Source organism: Erpetoichthys calabaricus, chromosome 1 (genome assembly GCF_900747795.2).
Source record: "Erpetoichthys calabaricus chromosome 1, fErpCal1.3, whole genome shotgun sequence".
NCBI classification, from domain to species: domain Eukaryota; kingdom Metazoa; phylum Chordata; class Cladistia; order Polypteriformes; family Polypteridae; genus Erpetoichthys; species Erpetoichthys calabaricus.
In genome coordinates, this window is record NC_041394.2 from 29,450,234 (window position 1) to 29,472,130 (window position 21,897).

The 21,897-nt window shown below is 37.4% G+C and overlaps 1 protein-coding gene across 4 annotated transcripts in view; it reads left to right on the plus strand.

The window, feature by feature from the left end:
• LOC114648037 (cytochrome P450 2G1-like) overlaps positions 1 to 21,897 on the plus strand; it is a 56,794-nt gene that overhangs the window by 14,627 nt on the left and 20,270 nt on the right. For all 4 annotated transcript variants that reach the window (XR_007933417.1, XM_051918722.1, XM_051918728.1 and 1 more), the window contains exons 3-6: positions 12,788 to 12,937; positions 16,265 to 16,425; positions 16,505 to 16,681; positions 21,508 to 21,649. Coding sequence is in view for 3 of the 4 variants with exons in the window: in XM_051918722.1 (XP_051774682.1) it covers positions 12,788 to 12,937; positions 16,265 to 16,425; positions 16,505 to 16,681; positions 21,508 to 21,649 (630 nt within the window). In the remaining variant the exon portion in view is untranslated. The remainder of the gene's footprint in view (positions 1 to 12,787; positions 12,938 to 16,264; positions 16,426 to 16,504; positions 16,682 to 21,507; positions 21,650 to 21,897) is intronic.

The window sequence follows — 21,897 nt, forward strand, 5'->3', positions numbered from 1 at the left end:
CGGGTGTAATATCCGTTATAATGAAAAATCATGGAATAGTGTTACAAACACGTCATTCGGTTCGCTTTATTCAAGAACTATGGAAAAAGTTCACTACTTAAAAATGCAGGGTTTTCAGGTGCATCAAATCTGGGAACATAATTGGCGACAAATGGTTCGTGAAAACATCCGTGTGCAGAATTTCCTGAAAACCGCTCGACTCCCAGAGGCTTTGAACCCTAGGGAATCTCTCTTTGGCGGACGAACAAAAGCAGCACGTTTATATTACAAGGTTTGCGCTGGTGAAAAAATCCCTTATGATTTTACGAGTTTATATCCATATGTGAATAAAACCAAAAGATATCCAATCGGTCATCCAAAAATTATTTATAAGGACTTTGGACCGTTAGAAACGTATTTCGGATTACTTTCGCTAGTGAAATTGGCACTCACCTAGGCTCACTGAAACTCCACACATGCAGTGCTAGCTACACTTACAGCAAGTAAAAAAATCAAAAAACCACTGATAAGAACTTTGCTGCCCAAAGGCCTCAGAAAAACGGGCAAAACTGCATAGAAAAAAAGGTTGGGCGTGTGTCGCTATTTCTGAGGTCTTTGGGCAGCAAAGTTCGTATCAGTGGTTTGCACACAGGGTTAAGCAAGGGGGCCCCGTGTCCATGTGTTGCTCTTGGCTAACGCTAGGGTGCATTGAGTACTATAATAATAATAATAATACATTTTATTTATATAGAGCCTTTCCCATGCTCAAGGCACTTACAGAATATAAGAAGTACGTTATATACAGTATATAGCATTGTACAAACCAGATAAATAAATAAAGAAGATTACGACCATGAATTCAGAGGAAAAATAAATAAATAAATAAATAAATAAAAAGCCTAACAGACAACATATGTGATGGTCTCGCACAAACACACACAGGTTACATGTGCATCTTGACATTGAGGTGAACTGAGAGAAGCGTAATAAAGTCAAGTAGAGCTAAAAGCCTTCCTGAACACATGAGTTTTGAGTTGTTTTTAAAAGAATTCATGGAGTCAGCTGATCTAATTAATTTGTGGTAGGTCATTCCAGAGTGTGGGCGCTATACAACTGAAGCTATACATGGACAACTGGCCCTGCAGATCACACCAGTGCTATTGCCTGTTATGTGAACGCCAAAACACATACAGACCCGATTTTGGTATTAAAAACAAACGTTTTTTCTTTTTATTTTCATACCTGTAGCCTGCCGAGGTGTCGTCACACTTCCTAATAAGGTGGTTAAATAAAACTCTACACTATCTCTTAAAATAAAAAATGCACTGTTCTTAAATAAAAACAATTTTAAATTTTGATTAAAATATATTCAAAAAGTGTTAAGGTTTCTTTTGTATCCTTTTTGTTCAACCCCATAATTTTTCTCACAAGTAATTATGCTTGTATACATTAAGAATTAGTCTTATTCTATAGGAAGTATGGAGTCTGCATTGTTTGGTAGTGTAATTGCACCTTATTACTCAAGCAGCAAACATTAACATTGCTGCAGTCCAGTGTCTGGATTTGTAATGCAGTACATGTAAAAGCACATTGTGTGGTTTTTCAGTGTATATATTGTGTTAGGGTTCTGACAGTTTGGGGTGTGCAAATTTTGTTTGAGCATGGGCACGTAGAGTTATTCAATAACTATCTGTGCCTTTCATTAATGCAGTGGTTCTCTGGATCAGTCATGACTCCTGTGTAGAAATATGTGATTGACAACTCAGTGTTGTACACCAATATATAATTCGGAGCTAGCCTCTTGATTTAGAGGTTTTTTGATTTTTTACTTGCTGTAAGTGTAGCTAGCACTGCATGTGTGGAGTTTCAGTGAGCCTAAATGAGTGCCAGTTTCACTAGTGAAAGAAGTAGGGCTAAAGATAAATAACCTCTGTTTTATTGTCATTCAGTTGGAGGAAATTTTGCACCATCCAAAGTTTAATATTATCTTTACACTCCATCAGTTTTTGTACTACTGAACTGTGAAGTTTTTTAAAACCAGATTGAAATACTGTACATCATATAGATTGTTTTCCTCCAAATATGACAATAATTGCACATTAACCACCTTTTCCATAATTTTGAACAGGAAGGGGAGCTTAGTGATAGGCCTGTAATTTGAAAGCACTGTGGGATCCAGAGTAGGCATCTCCAATAGTGACTGAACAATTGCATGCTTGAAGTTGTCCGGCATTTCCCCACAGTTTTAAACAGTGATTAATTATGTGCGAAAGCAAGTGTACTGATGTCTCCAAAATAATCTTTAAATAGATGTGCAGGTTAAATATCAAGAGGATCAGCGGAAGTTTGAATGGGTTGACTATATCAGTTAGCTGGGAGATGGAAACTGATTGAAACAACATAAACTGGCTCTGCACTGGCCCACAGGAAAGAAGTTTAGGAATAACTCGCAGTTCTCAGGCGAGCTCACAGAGAAGCTGCTGACAGGTGGGGGTAAAGAAAGTGTTCATGGTGTTAAAAAGCACTCTAGGTCTTGAGGCATCATTTGCAATATATGCTATATACTGTATATAACGTACTTCTTATATTCTGTAAGTGCCTTGAGCATGGGAAAGGCTCTATATAAATAAAAGGTATTATTATTATTATTATAGTACTCAATGCACCCTAGCGTTAGCCAAGAGCAACACATGGACACGGGGCCCCCTTGCTTAACCCTGTGTGCAAACCACTGATACGAACTTTGCTGCCCAAAGACCTCAGAAATAGCGACACACGCCCAACCTTTTTTTCTATGCAGTTTTGCCCATTTTTTCTGAGGCCTTTGGGCAGCAAAGTTCTTATCAGTGGTTTTTTGATTTTTTTACTTGCTGTAAGTGTAGCTAGCACTGCATGTGTGGAGTTTCAGTGAGCCTAAGTGAGTGCCAGTTTCACTAGCGAAAGTAATCCGAAATATGTTTCTAACGGTCCAAAGTCCTTATAAATAATTTTTGGATGACCGATTGGATATCTTTTGGTTTTATTCACATATGGATATAAACTCGTAAAATCATAGTAAGGGATTTTTTCACCAGCGCAAACCTTGTAATATAAACGTGCTGCTTTTGTTCGTCCGCCAAAGAGAGATTCCCTAGGGTTCAAAGCCTCTGGGAGTCGAGCGATTTTCAGGAAATTCTGCACACGCATGTTTTCACGAACCATTTGTCGCCAATTATGTTCCCAGATTTGATGCACCTGAAAACCCTGCATTTTTAAGTAGTAAACTTTTTCCATAGTTCTTGAATAAAGCGAACCGAATGACGTGTTTGTAACACTATTCCATGTTTTTTCATTATAACAGATATTACACCCGTGGAAAAAACAACCGTTAAATTCAAATGCCATCTTTATGCCGTTATTTTCGGCATAGCCGTCTAGATAATATTTTCCAATACGCATTTCACCTCCGGGTTTTAGCGCGTGCTGAATATCTAGTTTATCTTGGGCCTCTAAATACATGATCCATTGAATGGCCGGTGTAGAGTAGCGCTTCTGTATTCTGTGATAACTGTCTTGTAACGGCAAAGCTATGGTTTGCTCACGCAAAAATTGAAGTCTAAACATTGCCATACAAACACTCGCTAAAGTAACATATTGAAAAGGATCAATCGATAATATTTTGTATTTGATCTGAAACTGCTCGTCTAAATACACCTTTGTCGTTTTGGTGATCTCCATAACCTCTTGTCTGAACAAAATACAAGCCGACCTTAGAATCTCTACATCTAAGCGACAGTACATTTTTAATTCCTTTTGAAAATCAAATGCGTCATTCTTGTGATTAGAATACCATAAAAGAAATTCTTTCTTTTCGTCTGGCATCATACTTTCCACACCATAAAATTCCACAGCCGGTCTAGGCCCGACATAATTTTGGTTCTCAATCGTGTTAAAAAAATGAGGAAAGTATCCTTTAGCCCCTTTAAAACCCAAAGCCTGCGGTAATTTAGACAATCTTGATGCTAAAAAGTTCAAAGAGTCTATGAATCTGATGTTTAAACCTTTCACTGTTATCGACATGATTTTTCCACCGATCGTTAACAAATCCATTTTCATTATTCCTTTTATTAATTGACTAATTACAAAATAACTGTCATAGGATTTTTCATTGTGTGCAATAAAAGTGTAATTCTTAAACTTACTATCTATAAATGTTGATATAAATCTTTGAACACAATCGTTTCCGGCAAATTCCCAGCTTGTGTTACCATCCATGTGTAAAGCGTATATGTAATTCGGTTTGTGTATACCCGTGTCTTGCCGACATTCAAAATCATAAAATATATATTTTTTTGACATCGGACTCTTTAATAACGGTTGCATATAACATAAGTGATTGTCGCAGCTTGTGATTGTTTCTTTACAATGAGGACATAGCCTCGGTTTGCAACTGTGGGTAAGCTCTGTATAACACTGACAGTAAGTACAGTATTGTTTCCACTGGCACGTTTTTTTTGTTTTTGTTTTGGTGTCTCTCATGGCAATCGTTTGATTGACAGATGATTTTGCATATCCGGCATCTAATTAAACAGCCTGTTACTTCAATGCAGGAAGCATCATGGCAGGCCCTGCAAGGATTGGCACAAACATGGCGAACTTTGTGAGAATAAGCAGCATGGCAAATTTCACAAAAATAATTAGCCCCGATAAATTTCTTCACGTTTAAAATCCCATAATAATGCTCATTGTGTAAGAGTAGGAAAATCACTTTAGAGTTTGGAGGCGTAGGACCCGTTGTGAAGTATTTCCACGTACTCTAATGCATGTATAGTACCTTTATAGAAACATCTAATAGACGCTCAAATTTTTCTACATCTGAAAAAGATATTTTCTTGTCACCCGAAAACCCCAGTTGTTTATGCATTTGTCTAGCTTTTTGCAGTATGCAGCTATCCGGTTTGGCTTTCCGACTGAGTAAACGGATGACAGCGCCTGCAAAACATAAATTACCCCGATATGAGAAATCTACTAATAGTCGTCGTTTAGTATTAATAATTTTACTGAAGAGTAATGTGTTAATTCTAAGTCTTGCACCACCACGCATGTTTTTCACAATGGTTACTACAAATCGGAGAGAAGAATCTGTAATAATTTCTGTATTACTTTGCAGCATCTAAGACACGTAATTTAAAAAGCCTGTGGCGTCAAAGCTGTCTAGATTCTTTTTTTGGGAATAAAGATTGTTTTGCATCTAAAAGACCCTGAATACTTTGATGAACAATGTTTATGGCCTGTGTATACGACTTAATCCTATCCAAATCGATAATACGGAATTCATAGTTATGCGCTGTAGCTCTAAACCTTTTCATCCGTCTTTCAGATTCCCTTACAATTTCAACATGTGCATTAAGAGCCGAAGAATCTGTTTGGTCTCTTGTTCTATTAGCCCTAGGACCCCCGGCACATTTCGATCGCCTTTTCTGATAAGCAGACAGCCGTTTGTATTTATTTTTGATCTTTCTGATCATATTTAAAAATGTGTTACTAGGTTTCATTTTAGCTTGCTTTAGTCATATAGAATTTGTACCAGAACCGGTACCCAGACTTGTGCAATCTTTTAAGATCACGCTTTCCAGTCTATGCAGCCTTTGGTAAGCTGTCTGAAATTCAACTACAGTACTGGTATCTGGTCAGAATCAAAAATGCCTGAGATACAGGTCAGAAGATATTTCTTTAAAATATTACTCTCAGGACATAATATCTCCTCGATAAAGGCTGATAAAAACTGTATATCTTTACGTCTGTTGCTAAATGAATTAATAATTCTAATAGCACACATCAGCCATTTCTCGATTAAATGATGCACATGGTTATCAACTTTATCATCTGAATGAATGGTTTTTCCAGACTTGGTTGTTGCTTTCTCTGTTTTCTTTCCTTTGGAAATGCTACCAACGGATTGCCCAAAATCTGAAAAAAAATGAAATCAACCACAATCTTAATAGCTATATAATATAAATATGGATACGTACAGCAATTCATTAGCTCGCCGACCCAAAAGGGCCAGAGAAATAGCGACACACACCCAATCTTTTTTCTATACAGTTTTGCTCATATTCTGAGGCCTTTGGGCGGCAAAGTTCTTATCAGTCGGGTGCACACGGGGCTAAGCAAGGTTAGCAGGCCACGTCAGGGCGTTGGTCTGCAAAGTTCTTATCAATGGCTTGCACACTGAGTTATGCAAGCCGGGACCCCTATCCATGTGTTGCTCTTGCCTAACGCTAGGGTACATTGAGCGCTATAATAATAATAAAATAATAATACATTCTATTTATATAGAGCCTATTCCATGCACAAGGCACTTACAGGATATAAGAAGCAGATCATAACGTCATAAATAAATAAATAAAGAAGATTACGAGCAAAAAATTCAAAGAAAAAAATAAATAAATAAAGCACAAACACATACAGGCCGACCCCTGAAGATCACAGGTGTCCTTGTTGTCTGTGATGTGAACGCCAAAATACATACACACCCCAATTTTGATATTAACAACAAAATTTATTTTTTCTTATTTTCATACCTGTAGGTTGCCGAGGTGCCGTCACAGTTCCTAATAAGGTGGTTGCAACTCGTCCTTGCGGTTCTGTGGTGCTTTTTCTCGTTGTTAATCGAGATTCAAGCAATTTCTCACGTGCTGAAATATTGTTAAAATAAAATAATAATAATAATAATAAGGTGGTGGATGTATTTTTAAAATTAACATTGTACATACAAATATCCTTATAACCTTTAAGGTGTAAACCGATGTTTTTTTCACTAATTTTATATATATATATATATATATATATATATATATATATATATATATATATATAGATAGATAGATAGATAGATAGATAGATAGATAGATAGATAGATAGATATTATACAAATCTTACCGGACGATTCGGTACTAATTCTATGTCGATCGGAAAGCTGAGCATCAAATTCAACCGAATCTAAGAAGCGAGCCATAATGCTCCAGGAATGCAGAATGCATTAAAATATTTTAATGTGTAATTCGGCTCAAGTCAGCTATATATATTAGGCCGATAACCATCTAACATTAATCAAACATTATCGTTTATAAACACACGGTGAAAACGTAAATAAAAATATTCCATGGAATTTTATCATTTTATGTCATGTATCAGGGTACCTCTAGAATGTTCCAACGTTATCACTTATAGACAGCCGGTAAAACGTATATTCCAATGAATTTTTTTATCAAATTTTATTCTATGGGTGCCTCTGGAATGTTTCAACAAGGCCCCGGGGTCAAGTACACGCGTCTTATCTCAACGATCAGCAACAGATGTTAATTTTGTAAAGAAACCTAGAATTCCATTTTACCATTTCATTTATGGGTTTTAATAGAATAAAAACTGTAATGCACAATCATAATAATATACAGAATTGAAAAGTACATGTCTCACTTTTGCTCTTCGGCTCGGATGCGACCCCTGATCTCCTGGCTTAGAAAATGACAGCTCTACGCGTGCAGTGTCAGCGGCAACATACGTAACAAAATGCGCCGGTTCTTTTTTTCTTATTTTAAGGCACAAATTCATCATACCAAGGATAAAAAAGCTACTTAAACCTGTACACGCATTCATGACTTATTTATAAATATTAATGCGTTACCGGATTTTTATTTCAACAAGATAATTCTATTTTACCATTTCATTTATGGGTTTTAATAGAATAAAAACTGTAATGCACAATCATAATAATATACAGAATTTAAAAGGACATATCTTACTTTTGCTCTTCGGCTCGGATACGACCCCTGATCTCCTGGTTTAGAAAAACGGCCGCCCGAATACCCCGAACCAGCATTGTATGTGTTACAATATTTTTGTCTGTTGCTGTTTAATCCATATGCTAATACATTTTCCATAGACAGAGTCGTTCATGCTTTTTTGACAGCAACGCCATGCTGCCTTCAATCCATAGACATTTCACACTCCCGCCAACAGGTCTGTATCCTGATTGGCAGGCATGAGCATGGGAAGGGGTCGATGCAGCCAGCGCATGCCCGAACCAGCCTGGTGTAATGCCATTGGCTAGCTTAACATGAGGCTTGTGTTTGTTGATTGGTTAAAAATATGCTGGCGGGTTATCTTAAAAAAATCTTATCTTTAAATGCTTTGATTGGCCGAGCGTTGTAAAAAGCTTCGCCCAAAAACATATTTAAAGAACGGTTTTTGCATCGAAAGCCTCATGCCTCCTCAATAACAAGAATAGGGTATGTTGTGATGAGCGAAGGTGTCCACTCCGTTATGACTGATACTTAGCAGGTTGGCATCGACCACCGCTATTAAGGTCAGAATGGAGACACTAACACTTGTTTACAGCTAACCATTCTTCTGACCGAGCGATTGCTGGCTGGCTGAGACCGCCGCTTTGCATGGTTTTAACCGACCGCTTACCAGTGTCGCTGGGGCCAGTCGAGCGTTCTCGACGGTCCGTCGCGGCATCGCCGCTTGCTGCAGGCCGTTTACCCGTGTTGCTGGAGCCAGTCGAGCGTTCTTGCTGGGGATTAATAAAGTATATCTGTCTGTCTGGGGGCTTAAACATTTTATTTAGATGTATTACCGGCTCACTGATGGGTTGGGACATGGTTTGCAATTTGATTTGTGTTTTCAACAGTGTATACAATTCTTGTATTTTCGCTTCTTTTTAAATTGAATTGCTAATCTGTATTCAAACAAGCTTGTGTGACTATTTTACAACTGTTTAACCTGATTTTATTCAGACTTTTAAGCAATTAATCTATAACAGTGTGTAACCCGGAAAGTGAAGACAACATGTTGTTTTGCTATGTTTGGAATTTTGCTTCAATAAAAATTGTTTAAGGCACTTTTTTGGTATCTTTTTGATTCATTCAATAAAACTTGTTTAAAATCACTTTGGTATCTACTTTATGCCTTGCTTTATAAAGGGCATGGTTTTACATTGCTGTCAAGGTAACGGTATGCTGTGGACGTGTTTGGGATGCACTGCCAGGCTCCTTGGGTGTGTAATAGAGTCTCTCTAAAGTTTTCTTTTCCGTCATCTTGCAGGGGTCTGTCACTCAAGCTCTCTGTACACACCCCGGCGCTGTAAGCAGATAAGAGCAGGCTCACTCAAGCACGCTGTACTCTCTGTACACGCACCCGGCGCTGTGCGCAGCCAGGAGCTGGATGCCTGCTTCGCCCAAAATCGCTGACTTACCTTTTGACACATTACCGGGGCCCCGAAGGACCGGTTCGGATCACAAAGATGAACAGACTCAGTTGTTTAGGATCAAGGCTAAGAGCAGCCGACCATTTTCCATACGCACGACTGACAAAAGCCCCGATGCCGGTCAAACAGCGCACCCGACAACAGGCAGAGATCAGAGCGCGGGGAAACACCCAAATTAACTCAGGTGGCATACGGTGAGTACCGGAAATGCCAAGGGGGGCGGGACAAACACCTGTCAAAAATGTATGATGGATAAAAGTGACGCTCCTTTAATACGTATATATATATATATATATATATATATATATATATATATATATATATATATATATATAGTGTATGTAATGGATTCTCACATATTCAGTAATAATTATACAGCTGCTGACATTATTTGTTAGAATATATCACTTTATTTATTTCTTTCATCTTAATAATAACTGACTTATCAAACAAGATGCTAAGCAATGCTCTATGATGAGATTTTTTTCAGAACTGCATACATCTACCTGAATTTTCCTGTCTGAATTTTTAAATATCCAGTTGTATAACTCTTGTATGCACTAAAAACATTACAACAGTTGTATTGCAAGTAAATCTAAAGCATTACAGATAGGAAGTAAAAATGTTAGGTTTGAATACACAATGGGAGATTTGAAAATCAAAAATACACCTTATGAGAAGGATTTAGGAGTCATACTGGACTCAACACTTTAAACTCCCAGATAGTTTTCAGAAGCCATTAAGAAGGCTAACAGAATGTTAGGTTATATAGTTACATATCACAGTGTGTGGAGTTCCAGTCCAAGGAGGTTATGCTTAAAACACACTTTTGAGGTCTCATCTGGAGTACTGTGTGCAGTTTTGGTCTCCAGGCAGCTCTGGAAAAAGTCCAGAAACGAGGGACTAGGCTGATTCCTGGGCTACAGAGGATGAATTATGAAGAAAGATTAAAAGAGCTGAGTCTATACAGTTTAAGCAAAAGAAGACTAGAAAGAGACATGATTGAAGTGTTTAGAATTATGAAAGGAATTAATCAAGTGGATCGAGACTGCGACTTTAAAATGAGTTCATCATGAACACAGGGACAGAGTTGGAGGCTTGTTAAGGGTAAATTTCACACAAACATTAGTACTAGGGTGTTGTACTGTGTTAGCCATTATGAATGTAGTGAGACGTCTCACTACACAAATATTTTTTCTTTACACAGAGAACCACAGACACATGGAATAAGTAACCAAGTAGTGTGGTAGACAGTGAGAGTTTAGGGACTTTCAAAACTAGACTTGAAGTTATTTTAGAAGAATTATTTGTGTAGGACTGGCAAGCTTTGTTTGTCTGAATGGCCTGATCTAGTCTAGAGTGTTCTAATGTTCTAAAAAAAATCGTCTTGACATTCAGCTACACATAACTCATTAGCCTGTATGGATGTTTCTCTTAAACTATAAATTATATAAAATGAGGTTTCGTCTGAAAACTCCAATAGCTTTTCTCTGTGTAATATAAAAAAAAAAATATTAATAGAGAAGGTTAGAAAAAGGGAAGACATTGAATTTCTTCATTTTAAAGCAGAGAAGGTCAAGGGTAAACATGAAAGAAGTGTTCAAAAGTTAGAAAGATAACTGATATGGCAGATGTCAGCTCTTAAATTAAAATAGGTTTGTTCAGGTACACTATGAGGGGTAAGATGGAAGGTGACTAAGGGTAAATTCTGTCTAGAAATTAGAGACTGTTTTTCCCAACTGAAAAATCATCAATTTATGGAAAAGTTACCAAATACTGTACTAGATAATCATATGCCAGAAGATTTTAAACAAAGACTTGATTTAATGTAACTTAGCAAAAGCACAGTTTTAATTCAATCAAATTTAATTTAAAATACATAAGAATGTTTCAATTTTAAACAATTAAAAATTCTATCTACCTGGTTTGCAGTTGTGACAGGTTGGCTCCATGCTTCCAATCCTTTTTGGGAGCCTCCTGAACCCGCCACCATAGATACTGTAACCAAGATGAGCGTAGCAGGTGAGGATACATACATCCAGCTAAGAGGGTAGGTTCAAAAGTGAATCAGTGCTTTTATTAAAATCCAAAAACAAACTATCAGTGTTCAATAAGTGCAGTGTGTCAAAGTCTCCAGAAAATAAATAAATAATCCATAAAAACAAGTGATGGTAGTGGTTAAAATCCAATAAATAGAATAATAATAAAGAATTCTTCTTTAAAAATCACAGTCCCTGATGCTTCCCTTTAAAACAGACAACTCTCTGGCTGAAACTATTTGGACCTCGCAGCATGGAGACAATTCAATCAACAGGCACAGATAACCTTCTGAGCTGCTCGTGTCCATGCTGCCCATTCCATGGCATCCATGGTGTGCCGCTGAACATCCACTCCCTTGACACCCACTGCCCTCACCAGTCTTGAGGGGGAGTCCTTCTGGAGTTATTGTGTTGCTCCTGCTCTCATGGTCAACAGGAACAACTATCAACCCCCTTGAGCTCCGGCTACACACTCCACTCCCAGGGCTCACATTCCCGTTGGCCTACTTCCATTTGTCTCGCACCAACTCTCTCACTCCTGCCCTTCTTTCTCCATTCATTAACCTCTGCTCTCTTTTGTTCCTTTTCCTCTCATCCCCCTTCCATCACTTGCAGGTTCCTTTTAGCAGTGCTGCCTAATTGGGTGCAGGAGCCACTCTTTCTGCAGCCCCATTGAGGTGCCTGACTAATCTGCCTTCGCACGTGTGTGTGGGACGATCAGCCTGCACCTCAGTTAACCGCAGATCGAAATGCACTTGTGCACACCCACACCCAATTGGAGTCCTGCACCTTTATGGGGATGTGATTTAAAAAGCCACCCTGCACCATGTACCGCTCATCACAACTAGCTAAAATATGTTAGATGTGTTCTATACAGTGTAGCCATAAATAGACAAAGGAATATTAAAATCCTAAAAAGCTGTGAATCTTCAATGGACAGATACAGTACAATTAAATTATGCTTTAAAATATTTTTAATATAAACATGTTCATGTGGACCAAGTTGTAAGTTCACAAACCTTAATACACATTTTTACACTGCTCACAAGTGCAACTCTATGAGTATCAAAATATAATTTTATGATTATGTATCAGTCCTTTGTTCGTACACCCTGATGAAAATTTTTATTTAATGCACTCTTTGTAGAATTTCAAACATACTCCAAAGATTTATATGATTTTGACCTGCGTGGCATAGTTATAAACTTTAAATTCAAAAATTCCTCAAAGTTGAGACCAGTACAGCACTTGCTATTATTTTACAAGATCACATTGTTGTTACCTACTACATTTTTTAAACTACAATGTCTAATTATATCTAACTGCTAAATTACAAATATGACTATGTCAGAAGTTTAAAGACAGATATTAACATTAGCAGATTTAGATCCATATTAAAAATGAAATCCTGCAATCACAAAAATCATTCAGTGTAGGGAAGATTTTTATCCATTAAATAATTTCCTGCTTGATCAACTGCTTTTTTTTTTTAAATTTTCTATTTTTCTTGCTTTTGTAGGTTTGGTCGTCAGTAATGGTGAGCGCTGGAGACAGCTTCGGCGCTTCTCTCTCGCTACACTGCGTGACTTTGGGATGGGGAAGAGGAGCATTGAAGAATGGATCCAGGAGGAGGCAAAGCATCTTGCTGCAGATTTTGAGAAACATAAAGGTGAATTTAATTATTACAGCATAATCACAAAATGCACATTTTTGAAAAATAAGAGGGCACTGTGTAAACATGACTAAATAAAGAAACCTAACCTAAACCTAACCTAACCTAACTGTTGTAATGATCACTCAAAGTGAGGTACTGAAATTGAAAATTTCTTAAATAACTAAACATTAGTATGGTTTAAACACAAGGAGAACCCAATGACTATAAACAAAAAGCAACAGGACCTGCAGCTTCTTGCTGTTGTACCAGGGTTGAAGGATAAAAACAAGCTAGAAAATAGATACACAGTAGTGTGATGCAGAGTGTCAGTGGTCCATGGCAGTGCAAAGTTCTTTAAATGGAGAAACTGAGTGATTGTTCACTCACGTGTGGGCACAAATCAGCTCAGCTATTTCCCAATGACAATCCATGGGTTATTAATAAAAGCATCCACAGAAATAAAGGGGTCTGAGTAGGACAGAAAGGAATATGAAAAAAGATAGAAAGAAATTGAGGAAGGAAGATCAGTGACAAGACAGAACAGAATCGGGTTGTAGCCAGTGTTTTTTGAAGGTGGGGAAGCCTCACAGAGGAACATACTGTAGGTAGAGGTGTTCCGGGGGTAGACCAGATTGCTCCTGCTGAAGAGCTGAAAGGAAGAGCGATTGAGTGTTCCAGGGGTCCTGCAGACAACAGCAGAAGTAGCAGGACAAGAGAGTTGGGCTCAGTGTGTCCCAGCAGAGGCCAATGGAAGGTGGCTGAGATGGGAGTCATTTATTGACCACTTTCACTAGAAGTTAAGCTCCCGCTGAGCATACCTGAGTGATCGGTGAGAAAAATGAGATAGGAGAGAGAAAGAGAGATTGACTAGAATAACAGTTGTCCTGCATCAGAGATGGGCTCATGATGACACATTCTAGTATTCTGATATTCTAACGCTAAGGTTTCACCATATGTGCACTCTGGAACTGAGTTTCAATGTGTGCATTGCTTTACAAATATTTTGGGATCATTTGCAATTGTTTCTTCCATGCTGTAATTTATGAAAAGATCCAAATTCTATAAAGGACAATTTGTACCTTATACATGTGTCTTGTGCCCTGGAGATCAGTTAACAGCATCTCTAAAAGTTGCCCAACGCTCTTGTTACATGACACCCATTCAGAAGTAGAATTACAATCAATGTGTAGTGTAAAATCATCACCTTGTCTGCTTATCTATTATTAGAACTAAAATCTTTCATGTTGTCAGTTATTATAACCCAACAAATCACTTTCTTCTTCAAGCACTTTATGTTTCGAAAGCCTGAATTCTGCTTTCCAGCTGTAGCAAACACATCTGGGGATGAATTGTGAGGAAACATTTAAAGAGCCTTTTGAAAGAGACTTTTCAGTTTAAGTTAAAGAAGATTAAGAGGTGGCATGATTGAAGTGTTATAATTATGAAGGGAATTAGTGGGTTGAGACTGTTACTTTAAGAATGAGTTCATCAAGAACATGGGGACACAGTTGAAACTTTGCTAATGGTAAATGTTTGCACAAACATTAGGAGGTTTTTATTTACACAAAGAACCATAGACATATGGAATAAGTGACCAAGAAGTGTGGTATAAAGTAGGACTTTAGGGACTTGCAAAACTAGACATGATGTTATTTTAGAAGAATTAAATGGAAAAGACTGTCGAGCTTTGTTGGCTTGAATGGCCCGTTCTCACCCCAATGTTCCAAAGAGCAACAGCCACCCTCAGTGACAACCTACAGTTCTATTGAAACTAGAGGATGAAGGGGAGTGCGCAATTAATGGTCAAAGAATTATCTCAATACTAACTGCAGAGGGGACTCGTTCAGCGAGTCTATATGCACTAATATTTCATTGGGAAACAAAAAACAAATACTTTTTTATACATTTTTGTATATTTTGGGGCCCTTATAGACCACAGGGCCCAGGACTGCGGTCCAGGTTAGTCTGCGTAGAAGTCTGGCTGTGGCCTTCTGCATTAAAATGAGATTTTTAACTAAAATTCCTTAAAAACAGGTTTTAGTTGGTTATGAGTAAAATTATCAAAATCCCTAGGAATTATTTATTCATATATGGAACTAATAAAACACTGAATAAGTTATCTTACGGTTTAGTAGAAAGGAGTATTTAGGGATTTTTTTTCAATTTGAAAATATATTGGAAAAAGTTAGTTGAATAGTGATTGAAACGCCACATTGGGCCTCATTTTATCAAAATGGTTGTTATATTAGAACATAAAAATATAAAAACTAAACTAAAAATACATTGCAGAGACAATTCCAAAAACTGAATTCAACTAAAAACATCTCATATTAATTCTTAGTAAAACAAATAGTTCTTGTATAATATTCTTCAATAAGTGCAGGTTCTGAGTACAAAAACAAGTTAATAGGTAAAACACACATTACAAATTTGACAAAATGCAAGATGACAAATCAACAGGATTGATTTTAATCAAAAATACAGTACAGTGGGTCAAGATATGGCATGCAGTATCCAATCAATTGGAGACCTGTTTTGTTGTGGTAGAGTCCTAAGTTGACCTTATTTTCCGTTTTATACTCTTTTATGTTAAAAAAAATATTATGTATGAAAGAATGGCCCAAATCTAAAACTCTTTCAACACTGTCAGAATTAACTGCTATTGTAGTTTAATGTTTATTATTTTCCTTTATATCTGAAATTCTAGGCAATTAGAGTGCCAGAGCAGGAAGGTGAAAATGTTACACATTTAGATAGATAGATAGATAGATAGATAGATAGATAGATAGATAGATAGATAGATAGATAGATAGATAGATAGATAGATAGATAGATAGATAGATAGATAGATAGATAGATAGATAGATAGATAGATAGATAGATAGATAGATAGATAGATAGATAGATAGATAGATAGATAGATGATACTGATACAAAAACAATATTAAATTAAAGAGTAATAAAAATGCAGGTAAAAACAGATAATAACTTTGAATAATGTTAATGTTTACCCCAATGGGTGGAATTGAAGAGTTGCATAGTTTGGGGGATGTTAGATTTAACCAATTTTTGCTTTCCACTACATGTTCTCAAAAGACTATTGCCTATACTGTGGAATAATGTGAGTCTTCAGTTCATTCTGAAATGGATTTGTCAGTCCTATTTTCAATTAGTTGTTCTTTCCAGCATTGTCAGGCCAGGGCTTAGAATTCACTGTGGCACTGGTATTAATAAATGACTAACCTCAACTAATATAAATACAATATTGCTTGATAAAACAATAAGGCAAACCAACATAAAACAAGTATTTGAAAAACTCTTATGATTTGATCTTCCCACCAGGTTCTCCCTTTGATCCCACCTACACCCTAACCCGCGCCGTGTCCAATGTCATTTGTTCTATTGTGTTTGGAAGGCGGTTTGACTATGACGATAAACAGTTTATTCATCTCCTGACTCTGGTGAAAACCCTTGTCCCTCAACTCAGCGTCCCTATGGCCCAGGTAGTTTTTTTTATCTTTCTGCCTTTACTGAAGCTGATTTTTTGCAGCTATGCACTGAAATATGTTCTCCGTCATTTAGCTCTACAACATCTTTCCACGACTCTTCAGTATGCTACCTGGACCCCACCGCACTATTTATGAAAATACGCAAGAATTAATGGTATTTATTTCTATGATGGTGGACCACCACAAAGAGACTCTAAACACCAACAGCCCTCGGGATTTTATTGACAGTTTCCTCATCAAAATGGAGCAGGTAATACATTATAACAATCTGGCAAAGTTTATGGAGTTATGTGGGGAGGAAGATCATTTTCTTTTAAAACTGACTTCTACCTTGACATGTACAGGTGCTGGTCATAAAATTAGAATATCATGACAAAGTTGATTTATTTCAGTAATTCCATTCAAAAAGTGAAACTTGTATATTAGATTTATTCATTACACACAGACTGATGTATTTCAGATGTTTATCTCTTTTAATGTTGACGATTTTAACTGACAACTAATGAAAGTCCCAAATTCAGTATCTCGGAAAATTAGAATATTGTGAAAAGGTTCAATATTGAAGACACCTGGTGCCACACTCTAATCAGCTAATTAACTCAAAACACCTGCAAAAGCCTTTAAATGGTCTCAGTCTAGTTCTGTAGGCTACACAATCATGGGGAAGACTGCTGACTTGACAGTTGTCCAAAAGACGACCATTGACACCTTGCACAAGGAGGGCAAGACACAAAAGGTCATTGCTAAAGAGGCTGGCTGTTCACAGAGCTCTGTGTCCAAGCACATTAATAGAGAGGCGAAGGGAAGGACAAGATGTAGTAGAAAAAAGTGTGCAAGCAATAGGGATAACCACACCCTGGAGAGGATTGGGAAACAAAACCCATTCAAAAATGTGGGGGAGATTCACAAAGAGTGGACTGCAGCTGGAGTCAGTGCTTCAAGAACCACCACGCACAGACGTATGCAAGACATGGGTTTCAGCTGTCGCATTCCTTGTGTCAAGCCACTCTTGAACAAGAGACAGCGTCAGAAGCATCTCACCTTTGGACTGCTGCTGAGTGGTCCAAAGTTATGTTCTCTGATGAAAGTAAATGTAGCATTTCCTTTGGAAATCAAGGTCCCAGAGTCTGGAGGAAGAGAGGAGAGGCACAGAATCCACGTTGCGTGAGGTCCAGTGTAAAGTTTCCACAGTCAGTGATGGTTTGGGGTGCCATGTCATCTGCTGGTGTTGGTCCATTGTGTTTTCTGAGGTCCAAGGTCAACGCAGCCATCTACCAGGAAGTTTTAGAGCACTTCATGCTTCCTGCTGCTGACGAACTTTATGGAGGTGCAGACTTCATTTTCCAACAGGACCTGGCACCTGCACACAGTGCCAAAGCTACCAGTACCTGGTTTAAGGACCATGGTATCCCTGTTCTTGATTGGCCAGCAAACTCGCCTCACCTTAACCCCACAGAAAATCTATGGGGTATTGTGAAAAGGAAGATGCAATATGCCAGACCCAACAATTCAGAAGAGCTGAAGGCCACTATCAGAGCAACATGGGCTCTCATAACACCTGAGCAGTGCCACAGACTGATCGACTCCATGCCACGCCGCATTGCTGCAGTATTCCAGGCCAAAGTAGTCCCAACTAAATACTGAGTGCTGTACATGCTCATACTTTTCATGTTCATACCTTTCAGTTGGCCAACATTTCTAAAAATCTTTTTTTTCATTGGTCTTAATTGATATTCTAATTTTCCGAGATAGTGAATTTTGGACTTTCATTAGTTGTCAGATATAATCATCAACATTAAAAGAAATAAACATTTGAAATACATCAGTCTGTGTGTAATGAATGAATCTAATGTACAATTTTCACTTTTTGAATGGAATTACTGAAATAAATCAACTTTGTCATGATATTCTAATTTTATGACCAGCACCTGTACTTCATCCTCCTGTATCTGTCTGTTTGTCTGTCTCTGTCATTCCAAAAGATGGTATATCACAAATATTTTTGGTAGTAAAATGCACTACATTTGTCATTCCAACAGATGCCACATCACAAACATTGACACTGGTTTTGCGACAATCCTATACCAAAAGACATATTCATTGTATGGTGCAGTGCAAATAACACTGAGGTCCATATTGATTACTTAAATTTCAACCTATCTTAGATGAGTAACACAGTTAATTTTATAACTAATTAAAAAAGGCTTGAGGTGTATGGTGAAAAGAAATACAATAAAAATACTTATTACATTCAAAGGGAGTCTTTTTGGCATGCCTAGTGTGACCGGTAAGGTACACAACAGAGCCCTAAACACCAGACACAAGTTCCAAGTTCAATTAATAGTTTATTTGTCCAAATACCTTCAATAGGTTTCCAAAAGTATGACAAACACAATTCTCTTTTTCTTGTTCTCCTCCTTTTCTTCTTCTCCTGCTCCACTTCTAACAGTTAATCTTTGTCTATTCTTCACACCCAACTCCAATGTCACCTGAATGAGGCAGATTGGTTCTTTTATCTCATACCCAGGAGTACTTTTGATGCCAGGGTATTACCAGTAGGAAGCACTTCTATCTCAGAAGCCCCAGAAAGAATAGATCACAAATTCCTGCAGCAACCTCTAGAAACATCCATGGAACCCAACAGGGCTGCTCTACGAGACTACAGCTCTCAGCAAGCCCATGCAAGTTCCATAGCCCAGGGATGCTGCCACCTAGCATGTTGGGGTAGCTAATAGTCCCAGCCGGTTAAGGTTCTTCAGTCTATCCCTCTTCCAAGATGGCATATGCTAATATTCTGGCTAAGGCAGGGAATACCAGGCCATTCTTCTTAGCCATTCATTACAGTGGTCTCCTGGACAGGTAAGGCATCATACGCTGTCCCGGTTGGGACACCAGCCCCTGCCTGCTGTCCATCACAATGATTTTCTCCTGCACATATCTCATCATAAGCAGCCATGCATGTATTTTCTCCTAGACCTCGATTTCTTCCAACAGTCTAACATGTGGTGTTTTGATCGGGAAATTTAGAGTGAACGAGCCCTGAAATGGATTGGTGTTCTATCCCCTTTTAAACTGATAGGCTGAATCTCTTAAAACAATAATGGATAAATAAGTTCAGAAAATAGTAGGATGGATATTTAAAGATATTAAACACCAATAAAATAATAAAAAATATATTTGCTAAAAATATGCAGCTCCAATGTATATTGTTTGTTCTTTTATTTTTCACCATTCAGTCCTCAACGGATAAGCAGATTAGAAAATTAATGTATGAATTTAATAATGACCATTGATCCATTTGACTTGCTTGTCTTTATAGATATCCCAACAAACCATATACTTTAATGAGAAAACATTGTAAATGTGTTATTTTGCATTTTTTTATGCTTTTTATGGAAATTAGAGGTTAGCTGCAAACAATGAGTAGATATGCAGCCTAAGCTACATGTGGATTTAAAAAGTATTAAGACCCTATTAATTTCTGCACACTTTATTGTGCTGTTGGTTCAATTTTAAACTGACCCATTTGACATTTTTGCCCATCAATCTACACTTCATAACCTATAATGACAACCTAAAAACATGTTTTCAGAAAGTTTGCAAATTTATTAGAAATCAAACATTGAAATCTCTCATTCATTTGAATATTTAGACCTTGAATTCAGTACTTCGTAGAAGCCCAATTGGTGGCAATTACAATCTTGTGTTTTCTTAAGTAAATCGCTATAATCCTGGCATTTCTTAATTCGGGCAGATAGCCTGCATCAACCTCTATTAAATTGGATAGGAAGTGTCTATAAATTGACATCTTCAGATCTCTCAACAGATGTTTATTTGGGTTTAAGTCTGGGTTTTGGCTGGGCAACTCAAGGACAGTCGGGGATTTGTCCCAAAGCCACTTCAGCATTGTCTTGGCTATATGCTATAGAACATTGCTGTGCTAAGAGGTGAGCTGCTGCTGCCACCTGAGGTCACATACACTCTGGAATACATTTTCTTCAGAGACCTCCAGAGAATCATTCCTTCAGTTCTGCCCAAAGAGTTCAGATTTTGTCTCATCAGACAAGACAATCTTTTTTCTCATACTATCAGAGTCCTTTAAATGCAAATATCTTTGACTGAAGAGTGCTTCTGAGATGGTTGTCCTTCCAACTGGTTTTTCCATCTCAGCAGTGGTCCTTTGAAGTTCTATTGGAGTGATCGTAGCTTTCTTAGTCACCTTCATAACCAAGGGCCTTCTTTTCTGGTTATTCATTTTGGCCAGACAGCTAAATCTAGAAATTGTTACAAGTTTCTTTTAGTATATAATAATTGATGTCATTGGACTCCTGGGAACCCTCAAAGCTTTAGATATAATTTTATACCCTTGCCCTGATCCATGCCACCCCATAATTTGATTGCAGAAGTCTGAAGAGAGTTTCTTGGATTTCATATCTTGGTTTTTGTCCTAATGTGCAGTGTAAATTGTTGGACCTCATATACAGAGGTGTGTGCCTTTCTAAACTAATATCCAATCGATTAAATCAAGTTCTCAACACATCTCAAGGAGACTTATAACAAACAGGGTGCATTTTACCAGAATTTGAAGTCCCACAGCAAAGAGTCTGAAAAGTTGCATGAAGAAGAAATTTCAGTTTGTTTTTTTTTAATTTGACAGTCTTTCTGAAAACATCTTTTGAACTAAGTCATTTAAAGCTATTGAGTATAGATTGATGGGAAAGTAGCAAATTCAACAATTAAAAATGATATCTACAACACAATAAAATGTGTAGAAAGCTCAGGGGTCTGGATACTTTCTGAATCCACTGTATTTGATGAACATCATCTAAAAGTGGAGTGTATCATCCTGTCGCCAAACCTGGACTTGTGCATAGTGTCTTTGTGGAGCATACAGAAGTGTTGTTAAAAATGGGTAAACTCTGTCAAAAATATATTTTGAGTCAAAGCCTACAAATGGATATATAGCAGAAATTGTTTGAGGAGAACAGCCCTGTGTATATTGTAGTTGTTTAAATATTTACAAGAGTTGTACCTCAACATAAGTTAATTCATGGGTAACTTTTTTCTCTCTTAAAGGAAAGAAACAACCCAGCAACAGAGTTCAATTCTAAGAACTTAATGACAACACTACAAAATCTTTTCGTCGCTGGAATTGATTCAACAACTGCCACTCTGTCCTTTGGACTGATAATTTTCATCAAGTATCCCAAAATACAGGGTAGGAACCTCAAATCTGATAAGACTGTATTTTACCTTTACAAAGCACAATCCTTAGATGGGACAGGAAAATTATTTTACAGTAATATTGCGAAAAGACCAAAGACTTACCTGGTGTATACAGAAAAGTGTTTATGTGTGTGAATGTGTGTTTTTATTTTTTTCTGCTTGCTACATTTACAGTAATGTATAGTAAGGTTAGCAGTTGTTAAAATCTGGGCTGAACTTGATAAAAGCTGTTCACTTGTA